Source organism: Peromyscus californicus, unplaced genomic scaffold, assembly GCF_007827085.1.
Source record: "Peromyscus californicus insignis strain IS unplaced genomic scaffold, ASM782708v3 Scaffold_2__1_contigs__length_46816999, whole genome shotgun sequence".
Lineage (NCBI taxonomy): Eukaryota > Metazoa > Chordata > Mammalia > Rodentia > Cricetidae > Peromyscus > Peromyscus californicus.
In genome coordinates this window covers 43,689,611-43,704,269 of record NW_026294540.1, presented here as the reverse complement: position 1 = coordinate 43,704,269, position 14,659 = coordinate 43,689,611, and the positions used below count along the sequence as shown (strand labels likewise).

Here is a 14,659-nt window from a genome sequence, read left to right as displayed (position 1 = left end):
TCCAGCCCAAGCTACCTGGCAATTTCCAGATCAATCAGAGGCCCTGTCTCAAAACAAAACAAAACTCACAAAAGAACAAAAACATAGACAGCACTGAGAAAAACACTTGAGACTGTTCTCAAGCCTATACACACACACACACACACACACACACACACACACACACACACACACACCACCACCACCACCACAGAATAAAAATCACCACAATATTCATTCTAAGTAAACTTATATAAAGACATTAAGCTATAGTTATGGTAATGATTATACAAACTTTCTAAAAGTTTTTCTTTAAAACTTAACTTACTTTTGGTTGTTTAATTAAATCAAGCAAATCCTTTACTTGATGTCGGAGTAAATTTTGACATTTCCACATTTCATTTAATGCTCTGAAAAACACAAAAACATACAAAACAGGATAAAAGTCCTTTCCGAATATTCCAACTATTTCATTTTAATAAAAGAGTGTGGGAGGTAAAAAAACAGGACGGGAGAAATGAGGTCAAATTCACAGATGAAATAACCGGCAACCCAGAGGCGAAGACTCAAATATAAGAGCAGCGGCAAGGACGTTAGGCAGGGATTTTTGATGCTGCATTGGCTTTGTGGAAAGATAGATTAAGTGGGGCCTATTTGTAAGTTAAAGGTAGGGCTGACAAGACTGTAAAATGGAGAAATGAAGAACTGACAAAACGTCTTGTAAAAGGTGCTGATAAGATGGAATCTAGGGGAAGCAGAAGAGTGAGACCCATGAGAAAAAGGGTGTATGTGTCTGTGAAGTATTTATCCCATTATGTGTCAACTCCAAACTGAAATTATCTATTGTTATGAATATATCTCCCTAATAACTACATTGTTAGAGCTTCCGCGCCACATTATTTCTAAGGAAATTTTACTAAAAAGTATTTTTCATCAGTTTACTTTGTGTGCATGTATGTACACAAATATGTATGTATGTTCATGTGTGCAGAGGTCAGAAGACAAGCTCAAGGGTCATTCTTCGGGCACCTTCCTCCTTCTGTTTGAGACAGGGCCTCTCACTGGCCAGTGAGCTGGGCGAGCACCTCTCATCTCTACACTGCGGTGCACCAGGCCTTTTCTGAGTTCTGGGAACCTAAACTCAAGCCTCACAACTGCAGAGCAATGGCCAAACTGAGGTGCTCCCCTGATGGAGCCATCTCCTAAGCCCACCACTTGTTTCCAGTGGCCTGCGCTTCCAATCCCAATCAGCTTTCTTACATGTACACCTGACAAATGTATCAATTAGCTAATATTTCTGTCCTAGTGTTCATAAGATAGAAAGATATTAGAATACTTTAATGTCGGGAGGTAGAGGCAGGCTGATCTCTGTGAGTTCGAGGCCAGCCTGAGCTACAGAGTGAGTTCCAGAAAGGAGCCAAAGCTATACAAAGAAACCCTGTCTTGAAAAACAAAACAAAACGCAAAAAAGAAAACTTTAATGTTTTTCCTATTTTTTATGTGTTATCTGACAATATTAATTTCCCTCCCACAGAGGCATGACATCAACCAGTCACAACAATGGGTAATGAAGGTGCAGGAGAGGGTTCCGGGACACCTGCAAGAATGTCCATGGCTGCAGTTTACGTCCCAGCCCACACGCTCCCTACTTCCTCCTTCTAAAGCCACATTCCCATAATCCTCGGTTCTTTAGATTTACAGAAATATTTGAAACTGTTTTTGCTTCTTGAACACAATTCCTTCTTTCTAAACCTGCCTTTCTCTAAAATAAAAATAAATATACAGACAGACTCATATTCTTTTTTTTTTTTTTTTGGTTTTTGAGACAGGGTTTCTCTGTGTAGCTTTGCGCCTTTCCTGGAACTCACGTGGTAGCCCAGGCTGGCCTTGAACTCACAGAGATCCGCTTGGCTCCCCCTCCCGAGTGCTGGGATTAAAGGCGTGCGCCACCGCCGCCCGGCTTCAGACTCATATTCTTAAGTACTTTCATATAGAATCTCTGAGTGCTACTTCTGGATTCTTACTTGAAAGCATCTTCATTAATTTACTCTTAGGTGGTATACGGTCAAGGCCAGACTGAGACTTCTAATTGGCATGTGTTCTAGGAGGACACATGTCAATCATGTCATCCACTCAAACAGGCTGTCAACTGCACCAAAGGAGGAGGAGGAGGAGCAACTCAACGGAAGTGAACCAACAGTTTGAGAACACACTCCAACCCGGGAAAAACTTCCAACATAATAAAGGAGAGAAAACAGCAGTATATATGCCACTACTTATCGTCAGCACGGACTTCAAATCCTGGCTGTCTTACTACTTCCTGAGCATCAAATCCAGCTCTGTATGGCTGCATCTATCTGTCTTAAACGCACTCTGTCTGTCCACTGCTCCCTTTCAGTTGCAGTGTAAGAGCAGAGACAAGGCGCACACACATTCTGGCACTCCAAACCACAACTCCACATAAAAGAACAGGAGCGCATGGAACTATGGCAATGAGACACAAGTCCATTAAAAATTTCAAGTATCCTTAGACTTCCAACTTCAGAGCGCTTACTCCTTTATAGCTCTAATTATATTTACTGGAATATCATGAGCCTAAATTTCTAAACCTACAGGAAATCTCCAGGCCTTAATATGATTCAGTTAGATGAGAAGTATCTCTACTATAGATAGAATGCCAACTCCCTTCCCAGACATCCAAAGGTTCTTTCTGAATGACACCTGGGAATAAAAATGTATCTGTAAGGCTTGCCCTAATGCTAACCTACAACACCATGTTGAGGACAAACTGTAGAAATTTGTACTCTACTGCACTACAGAATAATTTAAATTAGTACCGTGTTAAGAGTAGGAAGATAGTATTTTCATAATGTGGACCTTTTTAACACCTGGGGGGTGGGGGGAATAGGTATATCACCTTTCTTGAAATGCCATCAACATGAAAATCTAGAGAGAAAGAAAAATCAAATCCTTAATGGTTTCATGCCAAGTAGCTCTAGCCAGCTTTAACTGTTTTTGTATCTGCTTAATCAAATGTTGGTGACAGACCTTTCTAAAAAGAAAAAGAAATAGCCCAGTAATTTATTGTGTCTTGAACCTTTAAACAATGCCTGATTATTAAAACGTTTACATTACTTAAGGTTTATCCCCCACACCCATTCTATACACTCCAAGACAGAAGAAAGAGCACATGACACTGGAGACCTACTTCACAGCATTCAAGTCCAGTGTAGCATACAAGTAATACAAGCACTTCATCCGTTCCGTCGTTTCCAAATTGTGAGGAACCATGTACTGAGCAAAGATCCGCTCAACAAGCAACCTGTAAAAGAGAAGCTCTTTAAGTGTTCTAAGTTTGCAGTTAGAATTATACAAACTGTACAAATCACCAATTAGTAAGTCTCTCTGTCAAGAGCGGAGAAGAAATGTATGTCCCTCTAAGAGGGTCCAAAGGAAGGACTTGGCTCTGTATGTCTGCAACAATCCTACAGGTTGTAAACTGTGTATCAAAGACTACATGTCCATATCTGTACAGGAAAGTTAAAAAAAACCACACCAGGCCCCTCTAAAGATCCAAATATCATTTTTTATGAGTTAAAGCTACAGATTCCTTTGATTTTCATCACTATGAACCAAGGTCGTTGTGAAACAAGGCACAGCTGACCTAAAAGCACAGAGAGAGATAGGCCAGGAGCTGCTGTGGCCCTGCCCAGCTCCTGCACACACTAGGGCAACACTCACTGCCACTGTGTCCAGACTCCCGGACGGGCACAGAGATGTCTTATCAAATCAGAATAGGAATCTGTGCACTGGTGCCACACACTCAAGGGTAAAAACTGACTTAACAAAAGCACTCCCTAAAACACTTCATAACATTTTAGCACAGTCTATGGCAGTAGCTCTTAACCTGTGGGTCATGACCTTGGGGGGGGAGGGCGCGAACAACCCTTTCACAGAGGTCGCTTAAGACCACCAGAAAACACATTACAATTCATAACAGTACCAAAGTCATAGTTATGAAGTAGCAACAAAATAATTTTATGGTTGGCATCACCACAACATGAGGAACTGTATTAAAGCACCACAGCATTAGGAGGGTTGAGAACCACTGTTCTATGGCTTCTTTTTCAAGTGGCTTGCTACAGACATACACATGTGGATACACTACCAACTTGTTAACTCAGATTCTAAACAGAACTGAGGGATCTAAGGGCTAACTGGCTCTTATTGATATGAGAACCATCTACTTTTAGGGCGATAACATCTTTTTTTAGAAATTTACAAACTGCTTTTATTCTCGAATGGGAAGAGAGATCCCACTGCCTCTGCCTCCCAAGTGCTGGGACTAAAGGCGTGCGCCACCACTGCCCAGCTTTGAGTGGGACTTAAAACTTCCAAATGATTTTCATTTGAACTATGTTTAAAAATTTAACAGCCGGGAAGTAGTGGCACACGACTTTAATCTTAGCACTTAGGAGGCAGAGGCAGGAGGATCTCCGAGTTTGAGGCCAGCATGGTCTACAGAGCAAGTTCCAGGACAGCCAGGAATACAGAGAAACCCTGTCTTGAATATCAAACAAAACATCCTTCTAATGTGTTTTTCTATAAAACAAAACTTTAAATTATAACAGCTATATTCCTACTTTTAGATATTCTCCTGTAAAAAGTTAAATGTATGAAAACAAATGAGAAAGTTCTAGTCATCCAGTATGTTACCTATGCAGGACTGCTTCATCTGTGGCTTTGCTGGCAAGAAAACTATGCATCTCATTTGCCATGTACTAAGACAGGAGGGTATTTAAAGCCATAAAGAAAATACAAAGAATATGTAGCATCCACAACTTACCAAATCACTGAAAAGCGCGTCTGCACGTGGGCCCCGACTTACCGATCATCGATGCTGTTCTGGTAATAGATGTGGAGCAGCTTGTCCTTCACCCAGGAGATCTGCTTTGCAGCGTCTTTGCCAGCTGCCGACTGTAAAGCATATTTCTTATAAATCTGGGCAAGTCCCATCATGGCTTCTTTTCGTACTCTCCACTTAAACAAAAACAGATAAAGTTCTCTTTATAAGGAAAAATGTTTCCATTACTGGAGGGCATAGTGGCGCACACCTTTAAACCCCGCCCTTGAAAGGCAGAGGCAGGCCAATCTCTGAGAGGTCAAGGCTGGCCTGGTCTACACAGTGAGTTCTAGAACAGCCAGAGCTACAGTGAAATACTGTCTCAAAAAAAACGAAACAAATGAAAAAAGCAAAAGCTTCTATTACATAAATGCATTAGAATAGCTTGCTGGTTCATCTTCATCATCAACCCCAATAGATTTAGACTTGCAAAGAAACAAACTAGGCACATTTATGAAGAGGATTTCCAGGCACATTTAACATAATTCTTCTTTATGTGAGCAGAAGCATCCCATAGAGTAGGGACCCTGACTGAAGAAAAAGAAAGCCAACTCAGCATCAGTATTCAACTCCTCATTTTACACCCTAATTTATCCGGACCTCAGATATTTTCAATTTATAATTTATTTAGGAAAAAAAAGTATTTTCAAATGTAATACTATTAAACTTCAAGTATTAAAAATAAAACTCCGCTGGGTCTGTTGTTATACATCTTTAATCCTAGCACTCATGAGGCAGACAAGCAGAGCTCTGTGAGTTCAAGTCCAGCCTAGTCTATATAGTGAGTTCCAGGACATCCAGGACTATTAGAGAGACTATCTCAAAAATAGAATTTAACAACAAACAAACACAAGACAAAGCCACCGGGATTTACCTACTCTCCTACTTACCCGCTTGTCCAATGTTCGCTCTCTCACAAAATGAAGTAAGTGATCATTGACAAGAAGAATATCCTTCTTAGCAGCTGTTACTATAGACACAATAACATCGTGTCTAATAGCTTCCTCAGGGTCATGGGATCTCACCTTAAGATACTCTGAAAGGCAATAGTTTCTTATTAAAATGGAAACTTTAATAATTATCATATTGTATAACAGGAATTGCTAAAGTCTTATTAATAAAAAAAAATGGAGCCAGATATTGGGGTGAAAGTTGAAATATCAGAGAAACACAACAAGCCAGCCACATTCTTGCCTCTACAAAATCCTCAGCCTCAAGAGAGAGACTTCCTGTTTACTCACGCCTTTCTGTGCCCTGCCATCTTACTTCCTTCCTAGTGCTAGAATTAAAGACCTGTGCCACCATGCCTGGCTCTGTTCCCAGTGTGGCCTTGAACTCACACATACGGATGGTTCTCTGTCTCCCGAATGCTAGGATTAAAGGTGTGTGCTACTACTGCCTGACCTCTATCTATGTTTAATATAGTGGCTGGCTTTGTCTTTTGATCCCCAGGCAAGCTTCACTGGGGTACACAATATATCACCACAATATTGCTTTAGAAAATTAGAAAGGCCTTCGCAAATCAACAGAGCAAAAGCAAACTGTGGGAATAGTTTATTTGTGCTCTAGCAAATAAAGCTTGCCTGAAAATCAGAAGGTGGAGCTAGCCACTAGTTAACCATAGAGGTCTGTACAGACAGACAGGAAGTGATAGAGCTGGGTTGGGAGAGGAAGTGATAAGGCGGGGTGGAGAGAGGAGCTCGCTCTCTTTCAGCAGCGGAGGATTTCTTAGGAGTAAGAACTAGTGGCTTGCTGATCTGCCTCTCTGATCTTTCAGCTTTTACCCCAATATCTGGCTTTGGGTTTTTTATTAATAAGCCCGTTTAGCAATTCATGCTACAGGAAACCCTATGTAGAATGTTCAATATTCAAGAAAATGAAGAGCAAGGGAAGGAAGGAGGGAAGAAGCAAGGCTGGCTTCCTCACAAACTAAATGTCATGTACAACTGAAGAGTGAAAGTCTGCTCCATTTCCAGGGCAGGAAAGTTGACAAGGCTGTCTCTAACTCATTAAGCTAGTCATATACATTAACAGATGTATTACTGTTAAGGATGTCGTTATCATTTTCTATATCAATGAATTAAAATATTCAACTCAGCTGGTGTTACTGGGAAATAATGTGTATTATCGTTTCTATGCTGTAATTAGTGAAACTCTGAATATGGTTACTAAAGGAATAAAGCTAAGATTCTGGCTGACAGGACCTTGTTTCCATGTGATCCAACTGAAGTACAAGTATCTAAATTAAGAATCTGGAAAACAACTCATCACAGTAAGAAAGTCTTAGCAGTTACAGACCAAATGCTTACACCTAGCACTTTTTCAAATGGCTTTCTGTTTAGTGTACACACACTATTACTCATGAGCACATGGCTATGAATTACCAAGATTTCTGAGGAAAGAAACTAACGTATAAAAACAAACAAAAGCAAATAAATGGTGAAAAAGAAGTTAATTTTTTTAAAAGAAAAACCCTCCCCACCAAAACAAACATTAACAGTTTCAGAAAATACTGCATCCGTAATACAAGAAAAGGATGTGACAAGTCCCCTTCCCAAAAGAATATCCACAGAGAGAGGAGTGGGGATGGGAGAGCAGGAAGTGAAAGAAAAACATAGACACCCCCCCCCCCCCCCGACACACACACACACACACACGGCAGAGGGCCAAGGAGTAAAGAAGCTAGATAACCCCAGGAGCACCACAGTACAGCAGCTATAAAGAGGTGATCCAGATGTAAGTAGGAAGACAGAAGGTCCAAGTAAGCTGTCTCTATAAAAAAGGGATGACACTGGCTTAAAAACAAAACAAACGAAAAACAGGCTGTTAAAAATCTGACTGACAGACTCCTCTTCCAGAGGTCCCGAGTTCAATTCCCAGCAACCACATGGTGGCTCACAACCACCTGTAATGAGATCTGGTGCCCTCTTCTGACCTGGTGTCATACATGCTGTATACAAAATAAACAAATAAGTCTTAAAAAAAAAAAAGGAAAGAAAAATAAAAATGAAATGAAAAAAATCTGACTGACAATAAATAATTCAATATACTTGGAAGGATTACTGTGACAAGCTACTGTTTAAAATACTACAGATGGATATAATTTATGGTGTTCTTCAGAAGGAGAAACTCGGAAGGAATAGAAGGCTTTAAGGAGCACTGATAAGCAAAAGCAGCCTGAAATGTACAACTTGGGACTTACATAAATAACTGTTTAATGCAAAAGAATAGAGTGAGAAAACAGAGCAAGAAAAATGAGAACAAAGAAAAATTATGAGACACAAGGGAAGGAAATAGGCAATAAAAAAAACTTAATAAAGACAGAACTCCATCTAAGTCACATGATTCCAATGAGATGCTTTCCACAGGACAACACTAAGTCAGCCACACACAGGTAACAAATGAGCAGATGACTATAAAACCACAACACCACACAGACCAAACTCAAGAGCAGCCCAGGAGAGCTGCTGCAAGGAGGGTTCTGCAGGACTTACCGTTCGCGCGCTTGCCTAGCTCCTAAGCACTTCAGTAAACGCTAACATTTGTACAAAAGACATGCATGCTATTAGAGTAACCTTCATTTCATGAACTATCTCATAATCTAAAAAATTAAATAGGTATATGGTATTCTTATTACTTCAAAATTTGGAAGTGAAATACTTAATGCTTATACAGAGTTTAAGTTATCTCCATTAACTATGGTTAACTTAGTTTAGAGTTAAATGACTTTCACTAAGTTCTTAAAGTATAGAGCATTAGCATTTTCAAAATTTTCAAAGTCAAGACCCATTCAAACTCAAATATGTGAGAATGTGCACAGCTATTCTTAAACAAAAGAACTACTTTAATTCATGAAGTTACTTCCAAAAAACTGCTTCTAGTGTGCACAAGGAACTACATGGTAAAAATCGTCGCTTCAGAAAGTAAGTTCCATGATGATGAATGGAAAGAGAAGACAGCTACCAGAAACACCTAAAAGAAAGGGTTTCACTACAAAGCTTATTTTTTTTCCCACTGAAGAGCATCCAGAAATATGTGCTATTACCTGTTAAATCCTTTGCTAAATCAGGATGGTTCATGAGACAATGGCTAGCAAATTTCACACATTCCAGGCGTATTGGCACATGGATATCATTAAACCTGATAAAAGATTAAAAAGAGTACTCTAAAACAATCAAAATGGACAAATTTAATCTATACTCAATTTGTATTTATTTCTCTTATTCATTAATAAATGTTTACATGAAAATCCAAAGTGGGGCCTGGGAAGATAATGGGATTGGTAAAGTGCTTGGTAAAGGATTTGTGTTGAATTCCCAGCATCTGCATAAAAAGATGGGTGTGGTGGCACACCCTTTTGACCCCACAACTGAGCAAGTAGAAGTGCCTGTCCAGCCAGCCCAGCCCAGTCTCCAAGCTCAGGTACTGCTGGGGTACCCTAGCTCAGGCACTGCTGCAGTACTCACCATCAAGTAGATGTCAGCCTCTGAAGGATGACATCCAAGGCAAACATCGGGCCTCCATGTGCACAAGCACATATCCACGGGTCTACTCGCATGCATGCAGACACATACACATACTAAAGAAAACGCAAAGTCTAACAAGACTAACAGTTTGGGGCCATACATAAACTAGAGCAATCTCAGTCAGGTCCTCTTAGGACTGTAAAATTCTAGGGAGGCTCTGTTTTCCACTGGAATAATAGTAACAAATGTTTTCCCATCAGTACTGTATTTCAAATGTGTCTGTTGAGTAAGTGTCAAAGTATGTCTGCATATGTCATGTTTTATAAATATACGTGTGCATATGTTTATATTTCAGAGAAACACTTCAATTTCATATCATGTCTGAGAAGAGATTTCCTTGAAATGTTTTTTCCTAATTATAGGACATAAATTAACATGTGGCAAATCTTACACTGTGTTAGTTTTATCCTATGATTCTAAACTGTATCAAAAAATTGTTCTTATCCAATTAGCCATCAGAATTATCTCATTTCTAACTAATAACAAGGCCATCTTTTTTTTTTTTTTTTGGTTTTTCGAGACAGGGTTTCTCTGTGGAGCTTTGGAGCCTGTTCTGGAACTCGCTCTGTAGCCCAGGCTGGCCTCGAACTCACAGAGATCCGCCTGCCTCTGCCTCTGCCTCCCGAGTGCTGGGATCAAAGGCGTGCACCACCACCCGGTTAACAAGGCCATCTTTATACTCTATCTACAATTTATCTATAAAAACTAAGCACTCAAAGAGTGCTTTCCTACGATTTAGATATTCTTCATGTTTTTTTTTTTTTTTTTTTTATGTCAATTAGCAGGAACCTTTCACTCCTAACCTTAGAAACTGGTAGTCAAAGTTTGACACATGACTGTATTGGGTATTGGGATTTGAATTTCTTAGCAAAACTATCTAATAGACAGCACTGTATTCCTCCATTAGCATGCACATGACATCTAATTGCCCTTCAATTAGCAATGTTCAACATCTATACACAGCAGCTCATCCAAGACTTTTCAATTTGGCTTAAGTGTCAGTAACACTAGAGCCAAGGGTTTCCAGTCTATAAGTCTGTGTCTTACTTCTGTAAAATCAAAAGGCTCAAGTATTTTTATCGCTCAACACCGAAAGAAACAACATCTAGGGCCGGCAGACAGCTCAGCAGGTAAAAACACCTGAAGATCTAATCCCTGGACTCCATGAAAGTATAAAGATGAAGCTGAGGACGGAGCTCAACAGTAGTGGGACTGCCAAGCACGCACAAGACTCTGGTTCAATCCTCAGTAGCCCTCGCACCCCTCAAAGCAGTATGTTTTTAAAAGAAGACATGTTTTCAAAGCCAGCAGCAGCACATTACTTAAGTTGTTCTCATCAGGAAAAACCATTTACTCTAGGAAGTACAACACTCTCTCATGGCCCTGGTAAGGCGTGTTTTGAATCCAGGTGTCCAACATTGCAACACTCACCATTTCTTAAACAAGCCTGTAACTTACCATCATTGTATGTAACTAAATCTGTTAAAATACTTTCAGCTCCTCTAGTTTGATGGGCACTTGTTTTTGTCGTTTGGTTTTGTTTGAGACCAGGTCCCAGCTGACCTAGAACTCACTATGTAGAACAGGCTGGTGTCTGCCTGTCTCCCTAGTGCAGGGATTAAAGGTGTGCATCACCACACGGGCTTTAGAGGCTTTTTTGTTTCTTCCCTTTTGTGGTGGTAAGAATCGAACCGTGGGCCTTACACATGCGAGGTTAGTGTTCTACCATGGACCTCCATTCCCAGACCAGATGCAGTGATATTTAATTTGGTGAGAAGTTTGATGTCCTTAAATTAAAAGCAGCAGCTGCAGTGGATCAGAAAGGGAATACGTGTTGACAGCAGGATTTTCCAGGAGAGTGTGTTACCTGGATGGCCTGGCTAATCTAATTCCTAATTCGAAAGTACAGCAAGTGCCTACACAACCACTTCAGTGCCAGCACATGCACAGCAACAGTCGATCTTGGACTCTTCTTGCTGGCAATTCAATGCCATCCTAGTTCTTGAAGGTGCACGGAGATATTTGCAAAACAAATTTCCTATGGAGACGTCTTAAGATGTATCCCTTTCAACTACACATAACTAGCTGTACACTGACCATATATTTTTTTTTTAATTATAAAGTGGAGGTGATGACACACGCCTTTAATCCCAGAACTTGGGAGGCAGAGGCAGATGGAGCTCTGTGAGTTCAAGGTCAGTCTGGTCTACAAAGCGAGTTCCAGGACAGCCAGGGCTACATAGAGAAACCCTCTTAAGAAAGAAAGAAAAGGAAGGGAAAGGGAAAAGGAGAAAGGGAAGGGAAAAAGGGAGGGAGGGAGGAGCGAGCGAGCAAGCGAGCTGTATTTGATAGAACACACTTAAAGGATGGAGCCTGAGCACTGGAGAGGCTAAGGCAGGAGAAGCAAACACTCTGGACCAAGGGAAAGGAAGGAAGAAGGGAGGCTGGGTGCACCAGGCTGGTCCAAACACTCTCAAGAGGTCTGCCTGCCTCTGCTTGGAGTGCTGGAAAGATGGACACCACCACGTTCAGCTCTACGTCATCTGTTGCTAATTTCATCAGTATCCTTACCTATCCAGTAGAGCCAAACAATCCAATTAGATACGGCTTTGGGGGAGGGACTGCATCACTGCAAGCTGCACTTTCAGTTGCTTCTATTATTATTTTATGGTTGTAACAAAAACCATGAGTTAGCTTTTAAAATGTACCATCTTTCAAAAAAAAAAAATCACCAAAGACAAAATAAAATGAAAAGATAAAAGAAAATTTTAAACACGACAGTTATAATCAACACTGAAAACTACAAAATGAAAAATCCTTTCTTTCTTTTTTTTTTTTTTTTTTTTTTTTGTTTTTTTCTTTCTTTATTTTTGAATCAGTGTTTCATGTAAGGCCAGGCTGGTGCAAAGACTGGCCTTCAGCTTCTGATCCTTCTGCCTTACTTACTGGTTTATGGGGTGCTAGGAACCCCTACCTAGGGCCTTGGACACACTAGGTCAGCACTGTACCAACTGAGTTATATTCCCAACCCCAAAACCCTTTATTATGACTTAAGAACATAGCTTAAATGTGTGCAGAATTTTAAAAAAACAATAGAAATAGATATAAACACATATTTCTTACAAACAAAAAAACCAAAATCATATACCTGCCCAAGTAGCACTGCCAGAGTGGTTTATTTTGAGAGGCCAGTTCTGAATCCTTTGCCCCAAACATTTTTGCTAGAAGTTTAACAACCTGGAGGCGTTCTTCATTATCATTGCTCTAAAACAAAGCACAATTTGTTTAAACTTCAAAGTAAACACTGAAAACGTGACCTATTCCTAGGATTTCCAGGCCTCTCTAATTTACCAAAAAACTTCTATGAACCCAGATGGTGATGTGTGTAACAATACTCAGAAAATGTTTCACAAAATGGAATGTTACAATAAATGCTTTAATCACCTCAAGTCACATTAAAGCAGTACTGTGATGGGAAAACGTGTCTCAAGATTCCTACTAACTACTGAAAAAGCCTCTGCTACAATTAAGGTTCTTTTCTAGTCAGAGTCAATTTAAAGACCTACTAAGGACTCTTGAAAAGAGATGGCTGTTAAGAGCAGCCACTGTACAAACATCAGCTTCCTAAAGGAAGTTCGACAGTGTGACGAAGCGCTGAGCACGCCGCAAGCACACTTCTGCTTTATCCACTGTGTGACAGGTGTCCTCCAGGTGAAAACACAGTTTTATTGTTGAGTTTGTTACCAACAAATGACCAACTCCAATGCTAGACTTCCAAAGAGAGTGCAACAATCAGGCCTATCAAACAGGACCAAATTCAAGGTGCTATGGGTGTCGCTACATAAGGATTTCTTACATTTTACAACAGTGCCTCGGGCTAGCCTTCAAGAGCCCCCAACATATGGCCTATGTCTTTTTGGTCCGTGTTTATCTGCTCCACAAATGGAGGTCTAAGTAGAGCCTTGCATGACATACACTCTGCCCTTCAAATGTTCCCAGCTCTGACTTCTCTTTTGCTGCTGTCTGCATCTCTTCTGATCTCACAGCATCTAGTCTCTTGTTTAACAGCGCTCACTGTCCCTCGCCCTCCCATACTACATGCTAAATTGGCTGAAAGCAGGGATAAGAGTTTACTTATTTTGATATTTCTCATAGGGTACAGGGAAATGCAATTAGGGTTTTCTAGAGAAAACCACATTAACTAATAAGTAATTAGAAACGTTGGTTGTCTGGCCTAATCAAAATTACTAATCACATTTAAAAGGCAATAGGAAGGCCACTTAATCAAAGGGCTCACTTAAGAAATATACCAAAAATACACTCTAGACTAAAACAAGAACAAGTTACTGGTTATTTAGTGACCATATAATACCAATATAAACTGCATGCTTTATTTTGGTTTTGAAAGTAATAGATCAAAATTTTTAGAAATAAGAAAATGCTACATGAAAATCTACTTTTCTGGGTTATGTACCAGGATCCATCAAAAACTAGAAATTATAACTAGCTGTATTTAATCTTGTAATGAGTTGGGAGAGAAACCATACTCCCCAAGTCTTCAAATAAAACTCAATTTGTAGCATCATTTAATGTCAGGGTAATAGAGACATGCTAACAAATTTCAGATGTTTTCCTACAGAGAGAAAACTTAAAGCACAGGTAGCTATGTAACACAAGAGAGACAGAGCAGGCCATCCAGACAACGAGGTCAGCTCTTTTAATGCCCAATCAAGAGGTCAAAGAGAGGGCTACAAACTGTGTTTGAAAACAGAAGCTTTAGCTTGCCTCAAAAGTTAACCTAAGCCCAGATCCATCCTAGAAAATATGCGGAGGATGATGTCATACTGCTGTTCGTTTTGTAAGTGGGAGTTATTAAACTGGCAGACATCATGCCACACACCAGAGATCCAGAGAGAGACAAACCCATGAACGAACAATAACAACATTCCTTCTCCTGTTGTCTTCAGTAAGGCGAGGATAAGAATTAAAAGGCAACAGCAATGCTCTTTGTTGAACCTGTTGGCAGCTGTATTTTTACAGTAGTTACCTTTAACTTAAACTCAAGCTGGGGTAGGACAGAGAGTAGCAAGTGGCTGTCAATGTTGTAGAGTTCCAGAATCAAATCAAAGACATGCTCAGACAAGTCACTGATAGACGTTTTCCCAAGCATCAGAACCTGGTTAAAAAACTGTTAAGAAAATCTGTCATTAAAAGAAATGCCACAGACAAACTGTCTGAAGTTTTGATTATT

At 40.1% G+C, this 14,659-nt stretch overlaps 1 protein-coding gene across 5 annotated transcripts in view; it reads right to left on the bottom strand.

The window, feature by feature from the left end:
- Positions 1–14,659, bottom strand: part of Pds5b (PDS5 cohesin associated factor B) — a 157,653-nt gene that overhangs the window by 59,356 nt on the left and 83,638 nt on the right. For all 5 annotated transcript variants that reach the window (XM_052754599.1, XM_052754600.1, XM_052754603.1 and 2 more), the window contains exons 8-14: positions 14,456–14,596; positions 12,557–12,672; positions 8,928–9,022; positions 5,773–5,918; positions 4,868–5,019; positions 3,188–3,301; positions 308–389 (exon numbers count right to left, since the gene is read on the bottom strand). In XM_052754599.1, coding sequence (XP_052610559.1) covers positions 308–389; positions 3,188–3,301; positions 4,868–5,019; positions 5,773–5,918; positions 8,928–9,022; positions 12,557–12,672; positions 14,456–14,596 — 846 coding nt within the window. The remainder of the gene's footprint in view (positions 1–307; positions 390–3,187; positions 3,302–4,867; positions 5,020–5,772; positions 5,919–8,927; positions 9,023–12,556; positions 12,673–14,455; positions 14,597–14,659) is intronic.